At 46.7% G+C, this 25,074-nt stretch overlaps 1 protein-coding gene across 1 annotated transcript in view; it reads right to left on the bottom strand.

Annotated features, from left to right (window-relative positions):
• grh (grainy head) overlaps positions 1–25,074 on the bottom strand; it is a 794,482-nt gene that overhangs the window by 42,924 nt on the left and 726,484 nt on the right. Inside the window, exon 9 of the mRNA XM_069332892.1 lies at positions 7,775–7,886. Coding sequence (XP_069188993.1) covers positions 7,775–7,886 — 112 coding nt within the window. The remainder of the gene's footprint in view (positions 1–7,774; positions 7,887–25,074) is intronic.

The raw sequence follows: 25,074 nt of genomic DNA, 5'->3' as shown, positions 1-25,074 counted from the left end.
AGCTGAATCTTTAACAAGAACGACAACTTCCGCTAATTGAGGCCGGCGGTGATTCAGCGACATGGCAGCGAGTGGAATGATGTTTAAGATTCGCTACTCGGAACAAGTTCCAAGTAGCACGGGGTATGGTGAGCCCGTAGAAGCCAGTGGAAACTATAGCCGGAAATGGTGTTGCAAGGTAATGCACAACCAGGAGTTCTATGGAAGCCAGAGGGCCTGTCACAGCTGTGGGACAGGAGATGGGATATTGGCTCAAGCGTTTGGGGCAAGCAGTTTTCTAGGGCCAGATTCACGAAGCAGTTACCCAAGTACTTACGAACGTGTACATCTTTCGACAATCTTTGACGCCTTTGTTTACATTTATTAAACAGTTTACAAGCATGAACACTTACCAATCAACTGTTGTTATTGTTATAAACAGCCTCCTGGTGCTTCGGAACTCATTCACTGTTTAGTAATTGTAAACAAAGCCGCCAAAGATTGAGAAAAGATGTTCAGGTTCGTAAGTGCTTGCGTAACTGCTTGGTGAATCTGGCCCCTGATCTGAGATGCACTGAACAGTTAGGGTGTGGAACCATGATGCCATCTTGAAGATGACATGTCCTCTACCTTTCCACTTAACTTCTCATTGTGTTTTATTTTTTCAAGACCATTTCTGGCTATAGTTTCTGGTCGCCGCCACGTTACTGAACTACTTACTGCCACCCGGCGGGCAGGAGCCGGCGGCTGAGCAGACAGAACACTAGACGCGTGATCCTGTGGTCCCGGGTTCGATCCCGGCCGTCGGCGAGAAACAAAGGGCACATTTTCTTTCGCCCTGATGCTCCTGTTACCTAGCAGTAAATAGGTACCTGGGAGTTAGTCAGCTGTCACGGGCTGCTTCCTGGGGGTAGAGGCTTGGTAGAGGACCGGGCCGCTGGGACACTAAAGCACCGAAATCATCTCAAGATAACCAGCCTCACATAATTAGCAGACACTCCTACAGGATTCTGACAAGCTGGAGTTCCAGATGTCTCCTATGTCAGTGCTTGTCTGCTGACACCTGCCTGCCTCTCGGGTCTGTGTAGCACACTCTTGTGAGGCACTGAATCGCAGACTTTTTTTTTTGGCAGTTCTGAAATATGCACTCCGGCCCAACCGTCTCTGTTCAGCCTTATTTTCGTTACTTTATAATAGAACTCAGCAGGTTCGTCAGGCTTGATTATCCTTCCCTAAAGCCATGTTGAAGTTTGTTTACATACCTGCTTCTCTCCAGGTGTGTAACTAGTCTTATCCTTATTGGTCTTTTGAGTACTTTGCAAGGGGATGCTTGTCAGTGACACTGGTCTTTAGTTAAGTGTATCTTCTCTATCCCTTCTCTTGCAAACTAGCACCGGATTTGCCTTCTTCCAGCAGTTGAGTGTACTTACCTATTTGTGCCTGCAGGATCGAGCATTAGCTCTTGGACCCCGTCTTTCTAGCCGTCTGTTGCTTGAAGCAATGACTCGTGTCCTAGTTTCCCTATCGTATCTACTTTTAAAATTAGGAGAGAAGTTTGCTTCTACTTTTTATCTCATTTAATTTCCCACTACTCTTACGCTAAATTAAAACTTTCTAACACCTCTAAAACTCATCTCAGTCTCGAGATTCCACCCATGTCCTCTTTTTTTTATTGACATTCAATGTGAATATTTCGTCTACTTCCACTCCTCAATTCCATAAAGTATTTTATAGGTATATATAGGTATATATATATATAGGTTTATAGGTCTATCGTGTTTCCCTTCTCTCTACTTTTTTTTCTACCAAAGTCAGGTTCAGTTCGTTCAGTCTCTCTTCATATCCCATCCCTCGCAAGTCTGGGACGCGCCTCGTCGCAAACTTCTGAACCTTTCCAATCTGCCTTATGTGTTTCTTCAGGTGGGGGCTCCATGATGGGGCGACATACTCTTAAGACTGGTCTCACATTGGTGTAAAGTGCTCTAAATGTCTCCTTATGTGGGGGCTTGAATTATTTTTTTTAACTTTTGCTAGCGTAGAGTACGCTGCTGTCGTTATCCTATTTATAGGTGCCGCAGAGTTAGGTCTGTTGTTACATCCACTCTCAGAACTCTCTCGAGTCGTCACAGGGAGGAAGTTTCCCTGCACTCTGTACTGTCCCTTTGGTCTCCTGTCGCCTGATGCAGGCGATGAGTCACAGTAACGTGGCTGACGTATGTTGACCAGACTACACACTAGAAGGTGAAGGGACGGCGACGTTTTCGGTCCGTCTTGGACCATTCTCAAGTCGATTGTGGTCGTTGTCGTCCCTTCATTTTCTAGTGTGTGGATTGGTCAGCATCCTGTCGCCTGGTCCCCATTTCCTTCACTTTACACTTGCTCGAGTTGAACTCCAGTAGCCATTTCTCCGACCATCTCTGCAACTCGTTCAAGTCCTCTTGGAGGAGCCGTCACAATCTTCATCTGTCACAGTTCGTCTCATCTAATTTCGTCTCAAACATCGACATGTAAGACTCAACTCCTCTAGTGCGTGCGTGCGTGCGTGCGTGCATGTTTGCGTGCATGAAAGGAAGCAAATATCTATTTATCTACTTACATAATATATATATGTGTGTTTGCCTCTACTTGTCATGCTTTTCTAAGTCAATGTTTTCTCTCCTGTTTTTTAAATTAGAATATGCCAACCTTAACCCCCCCCACCCCCCCATCAGCGGTTAAAGTCGCTGGGAGGTGGTTACCGCCTAACCACCCCCCCCCTAGCGGTAACGTGGCCCAGTTAACTAGAACTTATTGTCATCCTAAGTAAAAGTCTGATTATTGGGATCGGTGAGGTTAATGACCTTTAGCCGGGGACATGGGGACTGGGGTAGGATTGGGGATGGGTGGGGGGGGTGAGGGGGGGGTTGGTAAGATGAGGGAGGGAGGGAGAGAGAGAGAGAGGGAGGGTGGGGGGGGGGAGGTTGATGGAGGATAGGTGTGGCATGAAGACTGGCTATCTTGGGGGTGGGGGAGGAAGGGGAGGGTGTACTGTTGGAAGGGATGGGTGTGGCTCGCTGGTGAGGTGTGAGGGGACTGCAGGTGCGGGTAAGGGACCCAAGAGCTACAGTACGAGGTGGTGGATGGTTAGACCTGAATAAACCTCTAAGTCTCCTTCAGAGGTCAAGAGAAGTCTCAAGCCTATTCAACCACAAATACCCCAGAACACAATGATTAGAAAAGCCGTTAAAGAACGGGACTCACTAGTGAACATTCTGCCCCTACATCCGCCACCAAGATAATGTTATCAAAACAAGACTAAAACAGAAGCGAAAAAAGAAACCGGGAAAAAGGAGGAAACCCCACCTCCATCTAATACTTTGACTCAAATATCAGAGTAACAAGGTTATCGCGAATAACCGAACTCAATTACGGGCTCACCATAGCCCGTGCTACACGGACATTTCGTTCTGAGTAGCTAAATCTAAAACAACGACAACAACACCAGAGACCTAATTAAACTTCCCGACACTCGTACATTGGTAATCTTAAGGTTACAATCCCACGATACAACTGAATACAAAACGCTACAAAGTGATACAGCGCCACTCTCATGCATCTCCTTAATAACCTCCCGAGCTACAGTTATCTTGAGATGATTTCGGGGCTTAGCGTCCCCACGGCCCGGTCCTCGACCAGGCCTCCTTTTTGTCCCCCCCCCCCCCCAGGAAGTAGCCCGTAGCAGCTGTGTAACTCCCAGGTACCTATTTACTGCTAGGTAACAGGGGCATCAGGGGTGAAAGAAACTCTGCCCATTTGTTTCTACCTTCACCGGGGATTGAACCCGGAACCTCAGGACTACGAACACCAAGCGCTGTCCACTCAGCCGTCAGGCCCCCCTACAAAAGGGCCCCTTTAAGGGTAACTAAGTGTTCAATTGATGTTTGGCGCAGATACTGCAAAGATGGTAGTGTGTGTGTGTTTACTATTTGTGCCTGCAGAACCCAGCTATTAGCTCCTGGGCCCCAGTCTTTCAAAACCTATTTTCCTCTATTGTGTCTACTACATACAATTATCTTTAACATACGCAAGCACACACACATCCCCAGGAGGCAGCCCGTCTATTATATATATATATATATATATATATATATATATATATATATATATATATATATATATATATATATATATATATAAACCCGGAACGAATGCCGGCTAAGAGGCCATATTAATTCGCGGTGCGCAAAACGCATTGTACGTAATGAAAGTCCCCAATATTGATGGCCAAGTAGCACAGTACCCCATTATGGGGCATGGGGCACTATACCCATCCGCTCCGCCACCACCACCCGGAGTGGGAAGTATTATATACGACACGATTCCTCCATTAAGCAAGGTTAGTCATTATGGCCCCCACTTGCAAGGGCAGCGACACCACCAACATGTCCAGCAGCAGCAGCAGCAGCAGGAACAGCAGCAGCATGAGCAGCAGCAGCAGGAGTAGCAGCAGCAGGAGCAGCAGCAGCAGGAGTAGCAGGAGCAGCAGCAGCAGCAGCAGCAGCAGCAGGAGCAGGAGCAGCAGCAGCAGGAGCAGCAGCAGCAGCAGCAGGAGTAGCAGCAGCAGGAGCAGCAGCAGCAGCAGGAGTAGCAGGAGCAGCAGCAGCAGGAGTAGCAGCAGCAGGAGCAGCAGCAGCAGGAGTAGCAGCAGCAGCAGGAGTAGCAGCAGCAGGAGCAGCAGCAGCAGTAGCAGCAGCAGCAGCAGGAGTAGCAGCAGCAGCAGGAGTAGCAGCAGGAGCAGCAGCAGGAGCAACAGCAGCAGCAGCACCAACAACAGCAGCAGTAACAGCAGCACCAACAACAGCAGCAGTAACAGCTGCAGCAGCACCAACAACAGCAGCAGTAACAGCAGCAGCAGAAGCAACAGCAACAACAACAACAACAACAACAGCAGCAGCACCAACCACAACAGCAGAAGCAAGAGCTGCAGCAGCACAAGCAACAGCATAAACAGCAACAAACACAGCAACAGCAACAAGGGGGTATAGACCTGAAGTGATCAAGAGAGTGACCAATACCTCCCCTCCCCCGCGCCCTGATCACAATAATCACAGCTCAAGTCTGCCCTGTCATCGATCAACCTCCTCACTTTCACTAATTGCAGATAACATCATGCTAATTGATTCAAACGGACGAAATAAAAAAAAATAAACAAAAAATTAAACAGAATCAACCAGCGTCCTTTTTTTTTGCAGATGTACGCCGAGGGTAAAGCCCCTTTCTCATTCTTGCCTCCATTGCGTTAATCAGCGATCATTTTCAAATTAAATCGTGAAGACAGGAATTGACAGCAGTTATTATCGATACCTGAACGATTTCGCGGATGTTGCTGACCCGGCGGGCCCTTGAATATTAAGTTGGAAGAGAAGCATGTATACACATTTTTGGGGAGTCTAGTCCTGGCGGGAACGGCCATTTTCTACGATTTTCAAACGTTTTTTCATTTTCAAACTGTCAAATCCGCATATATATATCGTTGGGTTAGCTTGGGTTAGCCTGTGTTGGGCTTGGTTTAGTTTGGCTATGCTTGGTTGGGTTAGATTAGGTTGTGTTAGGTCAGCTAAGCTTGGGTAAGAGTAAGAAAGCTTCAATAAAAATCGGTTTGGCGAACCGTCTTACGTACGAATTGACTTATACTGACTTATAACTTAACTTACACTGTCGAATTGTCTGACACTAACCTACCGCCTGTCAATAGGGGTAAACCCTTATACCTATCTTTTTAACACGTATTTTTCCCCATTAATATTCATGAGTAATTAACCTTTCCTTGCGGTGCCAGGCTCTGTGCTTACCTGTACATAAACATATACAGTACATGGCACCACAGAAAATGGAGAGTCAAGACGACTGGAAGGGGAAACTATAATTAGCGAGGCCAATCTGCATTCGTAACAGGCAAAGATGATTCTCAAGAGGGCCTCCGGCACATTATCTTCTCGGAGATACGAACACGTGCGTAGTGACGGCATAGGGAAGAGGGAAGGGGGGAAGAGGAGGAGGCAAGCGAACACTTAAACTCGAAGGTAAATTGCAATAAAGTAGAAAATGCAGACAATTGGAAAATGCTTAAAAGGTGAGATTGCAAACAGGTCTAGAGTGAACCTAAGAAAGGATCACGATTGAGGAAGCTTTTAGGTTAGAAGGCGAGGCATGAACACCCTTATTTTTAAATCGTTTGGGAAGCGTATTTAATCTGGCCAAAGGAAACCCTTAGAAAAACTCAAGATTCTTCCTGGAAAACTACCCATTCTTCGTGGAAAACTACCCATTCTTCGTGGAAAACTACCCATTCTTCCTGGAAAACTACCCATTCTTCCTGGAAAACTACTCATTCTTCCTGGAAAACTAACCATTCTTCGTGGAAAACTACCCATTCTTCGTGGAAAACTACCTATTCTTCCTGGAAAACTACCCATTCTTCCTGGAAAACTACCCATTCTTCCTGGAAAACTACTCATTCTTCCTGGAAAACTACCCATTCTTCCTGGAAAACTACCCATTCTTCCTGGAAAACCACCCATTCTTCCTGAAAAACTACCAATTCTTCCTGGAAAACTACCCATTCTTCCTGAAAAACTACCAATTCTTCCTGGAAAACTACTCATTCTTCCTGGAAAACTACCCATTCTTCCTGGAAAACTACCCATTCTTCCTGGAAATAAACACAAACAAACAGGGTCCAGTAAACACCGCCTGGGCGCGAAACTAACCAACGGGATTGATTCGGGACTCCTCGTCGGTGATGACTGGAAGCAACCCGTTCTCGCACTTTTTTATAGTCAAATATTGCACTTATTCAATAAGTCAATATTGACTTAAAGAAAGTGCGAGAACGGGTTGCTGGAAGCAGTCAATCACGGCATCAATTGTCATAATTCAGACACTCGCATTTCCTTAGCCCAGGTACAGTGTGCCAGGACAACTTCTGCCTCCAAATTCAATACCACTCACCTTGGTGGTGGAAAATAAAACTAAATTAAAAAAGCGGAAAGATAAATAGCAAGTTAAAGTTTTGCAAATGGAGAGAGCATAAGTAAAAAGCCTAGGAGGAGAAGTAGGAGGAAGAGGAGGAGGAAGAGACGAGGAAAAAGGAGGGAGAGAAGGAGGAAATGATTCATATTACTAGTGTTCTATCTGGCCAGTGATCCTCATAATCTAAGCAGTGTTTTGCCTTACCAGAATTTAATTAGTACCCCCTATAAACAGAGTCCCCCCCCCAACCCGTGCTCTACGTAACTTCTTCAATGACTAGTTCGCCATACAAGCCCTCCACCTCACCAGTGCTCCACTTAACCACTGTCCCATCTAACCAGTGCCCCATCTAACCAGTGCCCCATCTAACCAGTGCCCCATCTAACCAGTGCCCCATCTAACCAGTGCCCCATCTAACCAGTGCCCCATCTAACCAGTGACCCATCTAACCAGCGCCCCATCTAACCAGTGCCCCCATCTAACCAGTGCCCCATCTAACCAGTGCCCCATCTAACCAGTGCCCCATCTAACCAGTGCCCCATCTAACCAGTGCCCCATCTAACCAGTGCCCCATCTAACCAGTGCCCCATCTAACCAGTGCCCCATCTAACCAGTGCCCCCATCTAACCAGTGCCCCCATCTAACCAGTGCCCCCATCTAACCAGTGCCCCACGAAGCCACTCCCGCCGCACATCAACCGCCTCTGAAAAGAAAGACCGAGGCACACATACACAACAAACCCAAAGGCAGCTGCAGGAGAGAATAAAGGCGGGAGTTCACTCACCAACGTCGAGTATTCGCTGCTTGACGGAGTGTTGTCGACTGTGCCAGAACTGCCAGGCTTTGATCTCATCTTCTGGCGTCTTCTCCTCCCGGAACACCAGCATCACCACGCTCTGAGGCAAGAGAGAGAGAGAGAGTCCAGTGAAAGCAGACATAAAGCAGGAATTCGGGTAAAGCAGGGGTACCTCTGTCGCCTCAACCGGAAGGGGGCACTACGGACCTGCACTGTCTCCTTGTATATAAACAAAATTGGGAAAAAATACCATGATAGGCGATGAGTCACAATAACGTGGCTGAAGTATGTTTGACCAGACCACACACTAGAAGGTGAAGGGACGACGACGTTCGACTTGAGTCGCTCACAATCGTCGTTCACAATCGACTTGAGAATGGTCCAGGACGGACCGAAACGTCGTCGTCCCTTCACCTTCTAGTGTGTGGTCTGGTCAACATACTTTGAGCCTGTTTTGAGGCTCTTAAATACATTTTTTATGAATTTAAGAGCTCTTCACATGCCTATCTTTAAGTAAAAGGCAGGACGGTGTGTGTCTGAAGAGCTCAAGGGATGTTTTGATCAACTTAACTGTTGTTAGAGCCTGGGGTAACTCATTATTTTTTGTTGACCAATTAAAAAGAGTTCTGTATAGGTATTAACGAAATCTGAAATATATTACATTAAATGGTTGAAGATCAATACACAATTATAAAGGCATAAATATGATATGAAAAACGAAAATAGTTATTCAATTCAACTTTTAATGCTTCGAAAGGCAGGGCATAGGAGCTAGTGCCCAACCGTGCAAGAACATCTAAATGAGTACTTGTTGGTGAGTACATCCCCCCCCCGCACCCTACCCCAAAACACACACACACACACACACACACACACACACACACACACACACACACACACACACACACACACACACACGCGCGCGCGCGCGCGCGTTCCTGTTGATTGAGGCGGGACCAAAGGCGGGAGGCGGGGCGGGCGGGCGGTTGAGAGGCGGGACCAAAGAGCCACAGCTCAACCCCCGCAAACACAACTAGGTGAGTACACACACACACACACACACACACACACACACACACACACACACACACACACACACACACACACACACACACACTGGTCTGTAGTTAAGTGCCTCTTCTCTATCTCCTTTCTTGTAGATTGGCACCACATTTCCATTCTTCCAGCGGCTGGGCAATTCCCCCGTTGTAAGTGATTCATTAAAGATTAGTGCTAGAGGTATGCTGATGACCTGTGCTGCTTCTTTTAACATCCATTCTGAAACCTGTGTGTATGTATCACAGCTGCGTATCTGCCTGCCACTTTCCATGGTGTATAACAAATCACTGGTAACAGGTGAACTGCCAAAAATTGGGAAGACGGATAATGTAGTCCCGATATACACGAAGGAGGGATAGAAAGGAGGCACTGAACTACAGGCCAGTGTCCCTAACCTGTATACCATGCAAGATGACGGAGAAGATTGTGCGAAAAAAACTAGTAGAGCATCTGGAACGAAAGAACATTGTAACACAGTATCAGCTTGGATTCAGGGATGGCAAGTCTTGCCTCACAGGATTAATTTAATTCTACGACCAGGCAACAAAAATCAGGCAAGAAAGAAAGGGGGTGGGCAGACTGCATATTTTTGGATTGCCAGAAAGCCTTTGACACAGTACCACACAAGAGGCTAATGAAAAAGCTGAAGATGCAGACAGGAGTGAAAGGGAAGGTACTCCATTGGAAAGTGAGTACCTAGGCAACAGAAGACAACGAGTCAATGTGAGGGGTGAGGTCTCAGATTGGCGATGCGTTACCAGGGGAGTCCCGCAGGGTTCAGTCCTTGGACCTATACTGTTTCTGATATATGTAAATGATCTCCCAGAGGGTATATAATCGTTCCTCTCATTGTTTGCTGATGATGCACAAATTATGAGGAGGATTAAGACAGAGGATGATAGTATGAGGCTACAAGATGACCTAGACAAACTGAATGAATGGTCCAACAAATGGCTACTAAAGTTCAACCTGAGTAAATGTAAGGTAATGAAACTAGACGGTGGAAACAGAAGGCCAGACACAGGATACCGAATGGGAGATGAAGTCCTTCGTGAAACGGACACAGAGAAAGATTTAGGAGTTAATATCACGCCAAACCTGTCTCCTGAAGCCCACATAAAGAAAATAACATGTACGGCGTATGCAAGGCTGGCTAACATCAGAACCGCCTTCAGAAACCTGTGTAAGGAATGATTCAGAACCTTGTATACTACATATGTAAGACCAATCCTGGAGTATGCGGCCCCTGCATGAAGCCCGTACCTTGTCAAGCACAAGACGAAACTAGAAAAAGTTCAGAGGTATGCCACTAGGCTAGTCCCAGAACTAAGAGAAAAGAAATTATGAGTTACGAGGAAAGGCTGCGTGAAATGCACCTCACGATACTGGAAGACAGAAGAGTAAGGGGAGACATGATCACTACCTACAAAAGTCTCATATGAATTGACAGGGTAGACAAGGATAAGCTGTTTAACACTGGTGGGACGCGAACAAGGGGACACAGGTGGAAACTGAGTACCCAAAATGGGTACAAAGAGCCACAGGGACGTTAGAAAGAACTTTTTAAGTATCAGAGTAATTAACAAATGGAATGCATTAGGCAGTGATGTGGTGGAGGCTGACTCCATACACAGTTTCAAATGTAGATACAATAGAGCCCAATAGGCTCAGGAGCCTGTACACCAGTTGATTGCCAGTTGAGAGGCGGGACCAAAGAGGCAGAGCTCAACCCCCCCGCAAGCACAACTAGGTGTGTACACACCAAGACTTCACAATGCAGGCCCTTGGCAGAGAGGTGTATAATAAGGCTGGGAAGATTATGTCATGCCAAAGATTGTTCCATTGTGAATAGATTATCTCAGAACCGTGGCCAGAAGGGCCTACACCACCAGCACACGCTAGCTAGGCTACAGGGAGAGACAAGGAAAGGTGTATGGGATGGGAGGGGTGGCGGCATGAAGGGAGGGTGTGAGGGTGGAATGGAGGGAGGGAGAGAGGGAGGAGACAGAGGAATGGGGAGATAGGGAGGCGGTGACATGGGAGGAGAAGGAGGAGACAGAGGAATGGGGAGATAGGGAGGCGGTGACATGGGAGGGAAGGAGGAGACAGAGGAATGGGGAGATAGGGAGGCGGTGAAATGGGAGGGAGGGAGGAGACAGAGGAATGGGGAGATAGGGAGGCGGTGACATAGGAGGGAAGGAGGAGACAGAGGAATGGGGAGATAGGGAGGCGGTGAAATGTGAGGGAACTAGTAGTGGAAAAGGATGACAAAGTGAAGAGAACAGGATAGCAAGCGGGTGTGAGAAAAAGTCACTAAGATTTAAGATGTCTGAGGGTAAAGGAAGGGAAAAGCTTCCTGTCTCATTTAGGATCGTGATCTTATAATACGTTTGGTCTTTCCTCATATTTCATGCCTCTCAGCTCGGGGACTACTCCGGTGGCACACCTCTGAACCTCTCCAAGTTTCTTTCTGTGTGGTCACATATTCAAGAGTTGCTTTGACATATGTAATATAAGAGACCGTGGACGACACCCCCCTCATCAGATTTATCACGGTAGCTCTTAAGTTGGGCTATCTTGCATATGCCGCTGATGCTATCCGATTCAGGTGGGTTCTCAGGTGAAAGATAGGGTTGTATTACTCAATCTTTCCTTCTTGATTATATCTGTTGCCTCTATTGTGACCGACGAGCTGAGAAGTTCCATAAGGATCACGTGATTGTTTCAAGCGCAGGTTAGACATAACATAAACAAAGGATTGCCTCGTATGGGTCAATAGGCCTAGTTTTCTTCATTCTTACGTTGGGTCTTCAGCTGAGATCTATATCCCTAAAAAAAAACAGATCTAGTTTCAGTACCTCAGGGGACAGTGAGACTATTTCTTCACTGTGAAAGAACGCTCTGCCTTCCCCTCTCAGTCTTTCACTCAAACTTCTTTCTTTGAAAGAAGTTTGAGCACTTCTTTCACTCAAACCGTCCAGAATACGCTCTATTATTTGTGTTACAAGTCAAACTAACACAAACAAAAAGCTACTGCAACACTGAGTGACAGTAAATCCTTTGCGAGAAACAAGAAGCCAGCACAACCGTTCCCGTGATGCAAGAGAAGGCGTCGCGTGCAACCTCTGCACCTGCAAGTATACCACTCTAATCTCTTCCATGTATATTTTACAAATACTATTATTATAAGATTTCTTTACTCTTGGGCAAAGTTCATACAGTCAAATTTATAGGGGAGTCAAATCCTTGTAGTCGTCTAATTCCAAGGGAATTTTAGGTCAGGTGGAAGAAATGTAGACTTCTCACATGTAGAGAAAGCCAAATTGGAATCGCCAGCCTGACATCTTATTGTGCAACTGAGGAGGGGGGGGGGAGTGAACAAGAGGGGGGTAGAGGGGGGTGAACATGAAGGGGGGGAGGGGTAGAGAGGGGGGATATTTTCAGTGCATTATTGCTTGTCTGTCTCCCAACACGTGCTTGAAAACCACCAATTATACCAGTCTGATCTTGACTACTGCATGATCTTTCGCCCCCCCCCAGACCCCTCGAACTCCCGCCCCACCCCCCCACCCCCCGCCCATCGCCCCCATAACCCACCATCCACCCCACCCTCACCCCAAAATTACCCAGCGTGAATATGAAGCGTAACTTGGAGAAAATGACCGCGTGGATGGGTGACTCTGGGCATCAGGACCTGGGAGACCTGATAACACCACCTCATTACTGCCTCAAATTGGAGGTAATATGATTTGATGCCCCCCTTCTGGGGTATGTGTGTGGGAGAGTGGAGGAGAGAGGGAGAGAGAGAGAGAGAGAGAGAGAGAGAGAGAGAGAGAGAGAGAGAGAGAGAGAGAGAGAGAGAGAGAGAGAGAGAGAGAGAGAGAGAGAGAGAGAGAGAGAGAGAGAGAGAGAGAGAAAATGGGAGATGCAGGACAGTAAAAGATGGAAACGTCAAGGAAACGTATGATTACAAAATCCTCAAGTAAAACAACATATACTGTAGGCCTCATATCCAGTAGGCCTATGGTGTCCAGTAGGCTCAGGGTGGCACCATCGTCGCCTGCCCCACGTGGGAGCTTTGACCCCGGCGAATACAACCTACTCGCTGACCGAAGTCTCTATATACTAATCTTGGACCGTTGTCACCATACATTAAACCATTCGCTGTCATCGTAATAAAATTATCACTGACCACCGCTGCCACAGACTACCTTTGACCAGCGTTAAACCGACGGTTGTACACATTAACTAAGCCAGCACCCATACATAATTTTCCCTGCGGTCGAAAGCGTCTTACCATTGACCATCGCTGATACTGTCCAGCGACGATTTAGATAACACCTTAACCGCCGACGATACTGATATCGTATTGACCACCGACGATATTGATATCACTTTGACCGCCGACGAGGTAATCTTGCCTTTTTTATCGTTGCCCGTTTTGGCTCCTCTTTGACCAGTGCCGGCACCTGCCAACTTTGACAGGTAACCCAGATACGGGTTCCCGTTTGACTGTCGCCGGTACGGACAGCTGACCTCTGTTGACAAACACTCCAGCATCCAGCTGACGACATCTGGCACTCCACAGGCCCTGCTGTTGCCAACTGAATTATTATTGTTTTTTAATATAAATTTTATACACTTGGCACAAAACAGATGTGTGTGTACTCACCTATTTGTGCTTGCGGGGGTTGAGCTTTGGCTCTTTGGTCCCGCCTCTCAACTGTCAATCAACTGGTGTACAGATTTCTGAGCCTACTGGGCTCTATCATATCTACATTTGAAACTGTGTATAGAGTCAGCCTCCACCACATCACTGCCTAATGCATTCCATCCGTTAACTGGTGTGTGTGTGTGTGTGTGTGTGTGTGTGTGTGTGTGTGTGTGTGTGTGTGTGTGTGTGTGTGTATGTGTGTGTGTGTGTGTGTGTGTGTGTGTGTGTGTGTGTGTATGTTTGTGTGTGTGTGTGTGTGTGTGTGTGTGTGTGTGTGTGTGTGTGTGTGTGTGTGTGTGTGTGTGTGTGTGTACTCACCTGGTTGTGTTTGCGGGGGTTGAGCTCTGGCTCTTTGGTACCGCTTCTCAACTGTCAATCAACTGATATACAGGTTCCTGAATGTGTGTGTGTGTGTGTGTGTGTGTGTGTGTGTGTGTGTGTGTGTGTGTGTGTGTGTGTGTGTGTGTGTGTGTGTGAGTGTGTGAGTGTGTGTGTGTGTTTTTGTTCAGTAATCACGCCCGACACAAAGACAGACCGTCAAACAAGCAAGAATTCCAATACACAAGGAAAACAAAACAAAAAACAAAGCTGTCTACCGTCCAATAATTAGACAGGCACAGAAACTTTATATAAAAGAACAGAAAAATGCAAAAAAATTCCACCAGGCGCACCGATATCCTTCAATTCTGAGAGAAAACTCACCATATAAACGGTCAGACAGAAAGACAAGAGTCGGATAGACAGGGAGGCAGTTGAACAAATTAGCAATAACTCATAAAGTTGTAAAAACAGACAGCAAATAAACCAGCCAGATAGAATGACAGACAGCAAGAGCTGAAAGACAGAAACAGAACGAAAAACCGTCAAGAAAATCAACAAAGAGTCAGACATACAAATTAACAGAGAGACAGACTGACAAAAAGACAGGCAGGCAGATAGCCAGACAGACAGACAGACAGACAGACAGACAGACAGACAGACAGACAGACAGACAGACAGACAGACAGACAGACAGACAGCCAGGCAGGCAGACAGAGAACCAAACAGCCAGGCAGACAGACAGAGAACCAGACAGCCAGGCAGACAGACAGAGAACCAGACAGCCAGGCAGACAGACAGCCAGGCAGGCAGACAGACAGGCAGGCAGACAGACAGCCAGGCAGGCAGACAGACAGCCAGGCAGGCAGACAGAGAACCAGACAGCTAGAAAGACAGACCTACAAACCAGGCAACGGCTACGATAACAGCAGCTACATCATTATGATGTTGATAATGATGATAATGTTGATAATGAGCATGATAAAGATAATGAAAACTGTCGCTGCTGGTGTTCAGGGGTTCCCCCACATCACCATAACCCCCCCCCCCACCTTCACCATCCTCCCCCACACCCTCACCATCATCCCCACACCACCAGCCTCTCATTACCATCTCCCTCAGCCTTGATATCAAGTGATAAAAACAGGACTAATGTGATTCTCGGCATTTTCAGACAGTTCAAACCTAGATGCCAAGTACCCTTGAAGAGATGGGATGTTGCGAAGCATTATATATATATATATATATATATATATATATATATATATATATATATATATATATATATATATATATATATATATATATATATATATATATATATATATGTCGCGACTTTTTAGACAAAACCATTCGACTTAGCCTAAGAAAGTAAGGTTCGCCACATCCTATCAGGTTATTTTTCTCCGCTATTTCTATTTTTAAGTGTTGAATCTATCTATCTATCCACACACACACACACACACACAAACACACACACACACACACACACACACACACACACACACACACACACACACACACACACACACACAGTTAAATGAGAAGGTGGTGGAGGCCAAAACCGTCAGTAGTTTCAAACCGTCATATGACAAAGAGTGCTGGGAAGACGGGACACCGCCTGCGTAGCTCTCATCCTTATAACTACACTTAGGTAATTACACACACACACACGTGTAACAGCAGAGAAGTAGTCAAAACACCTCTACAACTACATACAGCAAATATGTAGTTGATATACATATTTGTTGTATGTAAATACAACAAAATACAACTCCAGACTCAGAGAGAGAGAGACAGACAGCCTAGCATCACCGGGGTTCACTTACCATTAAAATTAGTCCTCACAAACCCCACAAACTTAACATACAGCAAAACAAATCCCCCCAAACCCACACCCAAGCCGCTGCCACCATTCACCTAAAATTAGCATCAAGCACACTCAAATAATTTAATCAACTGAATAAATTCAACAAGTCGATTTACGTAGCGTAAAAGCGGGCAAAAGCAGAGTGTAAGAAATGCGACCGTCTTGAGATCCCGCTGTAAAGACAGCCAACCGTCGCTGCCCCGGCCGAGGCTTGCGCCCCTCTGCAATCCTTACCTGGAGATTCGTCAAATGCGAAGCATAAGAGATGGGGATTAAACTCCTACACGAATAGGCGGCCAACCGCTACTTCCAGCGGCCGCCGGGAACACAACTTCCCTCCATGGCATTATTCGCCTCAAAACATGCCTATACTTTATCAGATCTCTCGTCTGAGAGAGAGAGAAATAAACGCTAATGAATTCCGAATGAAAGAAAGGTAGAAAAAGGGGGGAGAGAAGAGCCGTAGCAGGTGTGTGTGTGGAGCATCGTCAGGTTCGGACGCGTTGTATTAAGCATAAGAGAAGCCCCCAGGTGCCTGGTGCGGAGTTTATGCAGCCTGCTCTGACCCCCCCTCCAAGTTCCCCCTCCCCCCCTTCTTTAGGTCTGGCTAACCACGGCAGCACCTCTACACACACCAGGGACATATACACACACACGCCAGGGACACACACACACCAGGGGGAGACACACACATACACACACACACACCAGGGGGAGACACACACATACACACACACACCAGGGGGAGACACACACATACACACACACACCAGGGGGAGACACACACATACACACACACACCAGGGGGAGACACACACATACACACACTACACCAGGGGGAGACACACACACACACACACACACATCACTAATCCCACTAACGAAAGAGCTAATACTGGATTTAATAAACAGTTCGTTGATGAGCCCTGCGAGATCCTCTCAATGAGACAGGTTGGGCAGCTGTGGGAGGACTGAGTGGGGGACGGAGTGGGACGGGGGGACGGAGTGGGACGGGGGGAGGTGGGGGAGGGAGAGAGGTTTAAATAAGGATAGTGAAAGAGGTTGAGGGTGGGGGGGTGGGGAGAGAGGGGATAAGGGACGGGGGAGGCGACAGGTTCTAGCAGAATAGGAGATGGATGTAGGCTAGTTGAGGAAGGGGGGGGGAGGGGGTAGGGGGGATAGGGACGCCTGTGGTAAAAGATAAATGTACAAAGATTATTTTACTCTCTCTCTCTCTCCCCTTCTGTAGGCTCATTTCCTAAAAAAATGCATTACTTTTACAAATTATTGAATAATTTAAATTTCCTTAGACTCAAAATTTTTTAGTTGTAAAAAATTGCAAAAAAAAAAAGTTAAAATTGCACAATTTTAAAAATAGTTTAACAATTTAGAAAAGGAACATAGCACAGAAGTGTGAGTGAGGTGTGTGTGAGTCATGTGTGTGTTTGAATGAGGTGTGTGTGTGAGTTAGTTGTGTGTGATAATACTGTTCTGCTGGATACCGGACTTTAGTTCCAAAGCCCATTACCTGCCTCTGAATCCTTTTCACCCCCTCCCCCCCCTCAGGATGGGTGTGGGGGTACCTCTGTAACCTCCCCCCCCTCCCCTACAGGATGGGTATGGGTGGGGGGCACAAAATAATTTACCTAATCTAAACTACAGCGGAACGACAAACAGGTAAATCTAACGAATGATTAACGTTCTATTTTGTGCAGGTGTCCTTTGAAGAGGAACTATGGGGCCGAGTCTGTGGTAGGGCCTGTGGGAGGAGGGTCTGTGGGAGGAGGCTCTGTGGAAGGGCCCAGTTGAGGAGGGTGTGTGGGGGAGGGTGTGTGGGAGAGGGTGTGTGGGGGAGGGTGTGTGGGGGAGGGTGGGGAATGGTGGTTGTGTGTAATTATCTAAGTGTAGTTACAGGATGAGAGCTACCACACACGTGGTGTCCCGTCTTGCCAGCACTCTAGGGCGGTGTGTTGGGGTAGAGTGGCGTAGTAGAGCAGGGCAAGAGGAGGGGGGGTAGGGTGGTAGAGTGGTGGTGGGGGTAGAGTAGTGGTGGGGGAGGGTTGTGGGAGGTAGGGTGGAGGGGGGGGGGGTTCTGGTAGTCGTGGTGAAGGAAGGTTGAGCAGGTGTGGAGAGTGGTAAGGAAAAGATGAGTTAATAGATAAACTGGCTATGGTAGCCGCGTGAGGTGAGGGACGAGTGAGATGAGGGACGAGTGAGGTGAGGGGGGGGGGGGCGGGCGTGAGATGAGGGGGGGGGGGGTCGCGCGTGCAAATGTAGAACACTCGACAAACATCCAGGTGTCCTCAGGTGGACCCAAGGTAATTAGAGCACTAATTATGTTACCCGAGGCAGAGCAGTGGGCGTCTCATCCACCATTACCCTTGGCTAGTCCACCTCAGTGGCAGCGCGTCCACCTAACGGGGTCCAAAGGGGATAGTCCGGCTCGAAAAAAAGTGAAACTAATATTTTAATTTGTGGCCATAACATGGCGGCCAGATGTAATCACATCGCCCACAGTTCTTACACTTTTTCACTGCGTAATGGAAATAGCTTCATTACTGAGGAGGAAGCGTCGCATTGCCGGCTGAAGAGTGGAGACGGAGCCGAAGTGTCGCTGGCTGGGGAGTTCCAGGGCCGCTGATCACCACGAGGTCGTCGCTGGCTGGGGACTTCCAGAGCCGCTGGTCACCACGAGGTCGTCGCTGGCTGGGGACTCCAGGGCCGCTGATCACCACGAGGTCGTCGCTGGCTGGGGAGTTCCAGAGCCGCTGGTCACCACGAGGTCGTCGCTGGCTGGGGACTTCCAGAGCCGCTGATCACCACGAGGTCGTCGCTGGCTGGGGACTTCCAGAGCCGTTGATCACCACGGGGTCGTCGCTGGCTGGGGAGTTCCAGAGCCACTGACCACCATGAGGTCGTCGCTGGCTGGGGAGTTCCAGAGCCACTGACCACCACGGGGTCGTCGCTGGCTGGATGCGTCTCTCCAGGGTCGTCACCCTGGCGGGGACGCCTTGAGTGCTAACCTAACCACTCCAGCGACATCGGGGGTTCGGTACCCTCCAGACTCTTCCTTATATGTTTATCTCAACCTTTTCGTCCAGCGACAATGGCAAACTACTGAAATTTCTTAATAATATCACATTGAGACATGTCAGTTGAAGTGCACTTGAAGGAGACTTATAAGTAATGTTTCTATTGTGATTCGTGTGTGAGTGTATTTACTATTTGTGCCTGCAGAGTCAAGCTGCTAGCTCTTGGACCCCGTCATTCTAACCGTCATTGTCTAATGCACTAACTACCGACCTATTTTCTCTCATATCTACTGTATATATTTCTCTCTAACACACTCATTCCATGGATGCAGGCCGAAGCAGATGTAACTCCCAGCTATCTATTTACTGCTAAGACTGCTAGGAGGAGAACAGGTGCACCAGGTGAAACAAACTGCCTATTTCTTTCTGGCTCGGACGGGAATCGAACCCGGGCTCTGAGATCACCGACTTCCGAGCGCTGTACGCGCGTGTGTGTGTGTGTGTGTGTGTGTGTGTGTGTGTGTGTGTGTGTGTGTGTGTGTGTGTGTGTGTGTGTGTGTGTGTGTGTGCGTGTGTGTGTGTGTGTGGGAAGGGATGGGTGGTGGGGAAGAGTTACTTACACAACAATTCTGTGGCCATATCATATACTTACACAATGAGACGTTCCTGTATAACCGTTAAAAGGTTCACATCCAAACAAACTACGATCATTACGACTATCCAGTCTGCCATTTGCATGCACCCAACTACTCAAAAACCACCCCAGAGAGCCTATACATTTCCCTAGACTCTCCGCTGAACCTTGCAGCGTGTTCATCACTGACAATAACCGGGCTACGCCCCTAATAACTAGACTAAACACACTATTCAGGCATCGTACTAAACCAATCAGACTATCGAACTAAACTAATACGGCTACCCATCAAGCCACTCAGATTACCTAAGCAGCTGTCTCATCAAAATATTCCTCCTTTACACATCTTATAATTGGGTACGTAATCCATAATCTCATTTTAATTCCATTCCCAACTATTGAGCAAGGTATGTCGGGGCGGCCATTCTTGTGACCGCTGCTCTCCTTCTCTCTTTCTCTTCCTCTCTCTCTCTCTCTCTCTCTCTCAAACACCTCACACTTGCCTCCAATCCTTTTCTCCTCCATCTCTCGCCCTTCCTCACTTCCTTCCTTATCTCATTCCCTCATTTTCTCTCTCTCTCTCTCTCTCTCTCTCTCTCTCTCTCTCTCTCTCTCTCTCTCTCTCTCTCTCTCTCTCTCTTTCTCTCCCATAATCATCCCCACCCCTCCCACCAGGCCGACCCTCCTCCCTCCCACCCACCTTTCCATCAGGGTTTTGTTGAGGTCACTTGCAAACATTTCTCTTGGTCCAGTACACAAATGGCTCAAGGGGGATTTTAGCTGGATGGCTGGCTCGATTGAAATTTCTTCTCTTTTTTTTTCACCAATGTCTCTCCCTAGGAGATGATTAGCACAAGGGGGGGGGGGTGAGTGATGGGTAGGGGGGGGAGTGATGGGGAGGGGGAGGGGGAATGATGGGGAAGAGGGGGGAAGGGTGAGTGATGGGGAGGGGGGGGGAGGGAGATCTTCGTGGTAAACAAGGTACGGAATGGTTAAAAAAAATGAAGGTGAATTTAATTTATGATTTAATTATTATTATTATTCTTATCATCATTATCATCATGATTTTCCTTGTTATTACCATCATTGTCACTATTGTTATCATAATTATTCCAGTTTATCGTAATTATACACAAATGTTGTTGTATAGTTGTGAAATAAATGTAAACACTTGGTGCTAATGTGTTGTATTATTTTCAGACGTAATAATAATAATAATAATAATAATAGTAATAATAATAATAATAATAATAATAATAATAATACGCAGCGAGTAATCACACTAACGTGACTGTATCAATGAGAAAATCTCCATAGGTGCCGTGACGAGGTTTCGAACCCGTGTGGCAGGTGTCCTCAGGCACACGCCCTGGTCAACTAGGCCACGGTAGCCTATGGATGACTAGGGCGTGTGTGCGTGAGGACACCCCCAGCACATAGGTTCGAGCCCTCATCACGGCACCTACGGATTTTCCCAATAATAATAAAGGAAACAATTCTGGAGCCCAATTCGGCAAGAGGCTAACGATCAAAATATACTCTCACTTCCACCATTCAAAAACATTGTAAATGTAATAAAATTTAAATGAGGTAATAACCCACGAGACAACTGAACATGGAGACCCCACATGGCTATATGTAACTCTATAGGAAAGTATAGTTATATATAGCTATGTACAGTACAGAAAGTGCCGCTCCAAGCAACAGCCTAGTGGACCAAACTCTCACAAGTCAAGCCTGGCTTCGGGCCGGGCTTGGGGAGCAGAAGAACTCCCAGAACCCCCATCAACCAGGTATCAACCAGGTACAGTTTGCTAACTTCAAAGTAAAAATACAAATAAAAAATAATACAAAATTAACATAGGGAAATGCTTCCAGTGATAGCAGGCAGAGGTTGAGACTACATTATGGTATCTACAGTATCCCTGTAGAATACCATAATGTATCATACCATACTCTATCCCTGTAGATACCATAATGTATCATACCATAATATACCACACCATACTGTATCCCTGTAGATACCATAATGTATCATACCATAATATATCATTATATATTATTTTATATATATTTTGGAGGCATAGCCAATCAGAACACATCACTGATTGCCCGGGGTACAAGACAAGGTTACAGAGTTCTGATTTTGTGAAGTCGAGAGATTTCGTTGAATTCGGATAGGTCCGTATTCAAAGGGACCACCAACCCAAAGGGAAAATTTAGATTTAGAGGAAAAACATTAGGTTACTACAATGCTTCATTTCAGTTTGATACTTTGTACTTCATGAGCAAAAATGTTTACATTGTCAAAAGAATAGAGGAAGGCTTTCTCAAGGTGTTTTCAAAAGTTTAAGACAAATAAATGCTCTTGTGTGTCAAGTCAATGCAGAGAGAGAGACAATCTCAAGATACCGCCCGGAAACACGACAACAGGACAAGGAATCCCACTTCCGGGGATATCGTATGATAGCAGCCATACAACATACCTCAAAACCAATTGCTAAAAAAAAAAAAGCCGTTACACTCTTTTGGAGGCAGACATAATCTCTATTCTTTCCACAACACATCACTCATTCTTTGCATATCTTTACTCACTCCCAACTTACCGAGACTTACTTGGGAGAGAGAGACAGTAAATTAAAGACAATCCTTATTAAGAGTAATGAAGAGGGGAAGACTCACAAATTGTGAGCACAGTTCCTGAGGTTTACCCTATGTGATAGTCTGGTACTCTCGCTAGCATCTACTTCTCTGGTACTCTCGCTAGCATCTACTTCTCTGGTACTCTCGCTAGCATCTACTTCTCTGGTACTCTCGCTAGCATCTACTTCTTGTACAGAAAACCAAAATGCGCGAACGAAGAATCTCAAGATTATTTTTGCCGAGGATTGTGAGGCATGGTGGATGGTGACGGATCATGGCTTATGACGGGTTGTTGATGGTGACGAATCATGGATTATGACGGGTTGTTGATGGTGACGGATGATGGATTGTGACGGCGGATGCTGAAATGTGAAGGATGCTGGAGAATGATGGTTGAGAGTGTGACATCCCCGAGAGTGACAGGATGGAGAGTGACAGGATGGAGAGAGAGAGACAGAGACAGATGCTGGAATGCAGTGGTTGAGATGAGTCAAGATCTATTACCGTGAGGCTGGTGACTTGAGTGTTAACTGCCAACCAGCGCGTTAATCATGGCCTAATTGGCAGAAGAGGACACGCACCCAAGGTCTCAAGGGATAACAAGCAAAAAAAAAGGGCCTATAAACGGACATTTATACCATAAAAGAACATTGATTCAATTGTTTACAATACTCAAATATAACAATGTCTTGAAACACGGCGGCTTTTATTGGTAATGCAGGAATACGTGAGTATTTATGATGTCTTTCTCTATTGCATGAATTGCTTTACAATTCCCTTAAGAATAACGGCAGAGATAGGAAGAAAAAAAAATATTATGGAATAGCGAATGTGGCGTCAGTGGAGGGGATTGCCAGACTTGCCCGTGAGTATAATTCACTTCAGTTTAACTTCTTGCTAGTGGGTAGTACTGCTAGCTAAGTACTGCTAGCGGGCAGTACTGGTAGCTAGGTACTGCTAGAGGGCAGTACTGCTAGCTAGGTACTGCTAGAGGGCAGTACTGCTAGCTAGGTGGTCTCCAAAGTTAAGAGGATTAAATCGTTCACAGGCAGTCACAAGTGTATACACACAGGCACAATATCGAGCGCTCAAATACTCAACATTTATGCACACACACACACACACACACACACACACACACACACACACACACACACACACACACACACACACACACACACACACACACACACACACACACACACACACACACACACACACACACACACACACACACACACACACACACACACACACACAGGGAAGGGAAATCATGCCTAACAAACCTTCTGGAATTCTATAATAAAATAACAAGAATAAGGCAGGACACGAAATGATGGGCAGACTGCATATTTCTGGACTGCCCAAATACCTTTGATACAGTACCGCACAGGAGACCTGAGAGGCAGGTGGGAGTAAGCGGAAATGCCCGAGCATTCAGCCCGTCCTCATAGCACGTCGCATTTTGACGTACTATTTATTTAAGTCCAAAAGCTGTCTTACTAGAAAATGGCAGCCACTGGCGAAATTTACATAATGTCCCGTTTTTTGTTCGTGGGTCCTCTGTTAGATTAGAATAAGTTCTTGACTCCAACAGAACCTAAACACCTAATCTAACCTAACCTAACCTATGCCTATATATGCACAATATGCTAATATATTATAATATTAATTTATATTTGAGAAAATTCTCGTTTTGAATGAACAGCATGTAAAAGTTTATGAATGCGTCTGTGGGGTGGTCGACCGCTGGATGTAATGGACTTGAGTCGAGGACGAGTTGCAGTAACGAGCGGAGTACCTCAAGGATAAGTGCTGGGACCAGTTCTATTTCTGGTCCCATCACCGTCGCAAAGGTTCAGAAGTTCAAACACAACACCTGCCCCCTCTCACAAACACAACACCCGCCCCCCCCTCACAAACACAACACCTGCCCCCTCTCACAAACACAACACATGCCCCCTCTCACAAACACAACACACCTGCCCCCTCTCACAAACACAACACACCTGCCCCCTCTCACAAACACAACACACCTGCCCCCTCTCACAAACACCACACACCTGCCCCCTCTCACAAACACAACACACCTGCCCCCTCTCACAAACACAACACACCTGCCCCCTCTCACAAACACAACACACCTGCCCCTCTCACAAACTCAACACCATAAAGTCTGCCAATTAACCCAAGTTACAAAGCCCCGGATAACATTAGCACGAGTGAAAGTCGCCATTTTGAGAGTTACTAATCTTCAGGCGAGGAATTATTTATACAAATTTTAACAGTAGACTGGCTCTGTATTGCATACGATTGATCATTAGCAAGGATTAGTTGGACGGATTGGACGTAAGAACGGTTAACGGTGGACGTCTTTGCAGTGTTGCAAGTCCCAATGCAGGTCGCCAACACTGGGCGTCTTGCAGTGTTGCAAGTCACAATGCAGGCCGCTAGCAGTGGGCGTCTTGTCGCTACATAATCTTTATTACGAACCTGGGAGACGTAACCTTCACACAACAAGATCTCGGCTTCAGCGCCTTCTGCAACACTGCAAGTTGCAAGGCTGAACAGTCTGTAAGGTTGAACACCTGAGCCCCAACACCCAGGAGAGCGAGCCTTACACCAACTTCAATATGACACCAGGTCAGCCAGCCTCACACCGTCCCCCACTATCACCCTCGGTAAACCTTATAAATTACTCATTACTCTGACAGATATCAGACTCCTAGTTAGTATAACACACAGAACTCTGAGGTTATACGCATTTTCTGCCTTCAAGTCGTCTTGATAATACAATGCGAGGCCCGGCTGACGTCAGGGCAGAGAAGGAAGACAAGAGTGGACCCTGAGGATGGAGACCCACTCGCATCAACGACTAAATGTTTTTCAGTTGCCAGAGCCAAGAAAAAATCGGGGTGACCATTCCTGGAGAGAACGTGATATCTGCCTTTTCCCCTGTGTTGATGGGGGTCGCCTCTCCGTTCCTCCGACACAGCCATACGACACAGACCAGGAACA

Source organism: Procambarus clarkii, chromosome 28, assembly GCF_040958095.1.
Source record: "Procambarus clarkii isolate CNS0578487 chromosome 28, FALCON_Pclarkii_2.0, whole genome shotgun sequence".
NCBI classification, from domain to species: domain Eukaryota; kingdom Metazoa; phylum Arthropoda; class Malacostraca; order Decapoda; family Cambaridae; genus Procambarus; species Procambarus clarkii.
The sequence above is the reverse complement of the archived record's forward strand: the minus strand, read 5'-3'. Positions and strand labels throughout refer to the sequence as shown.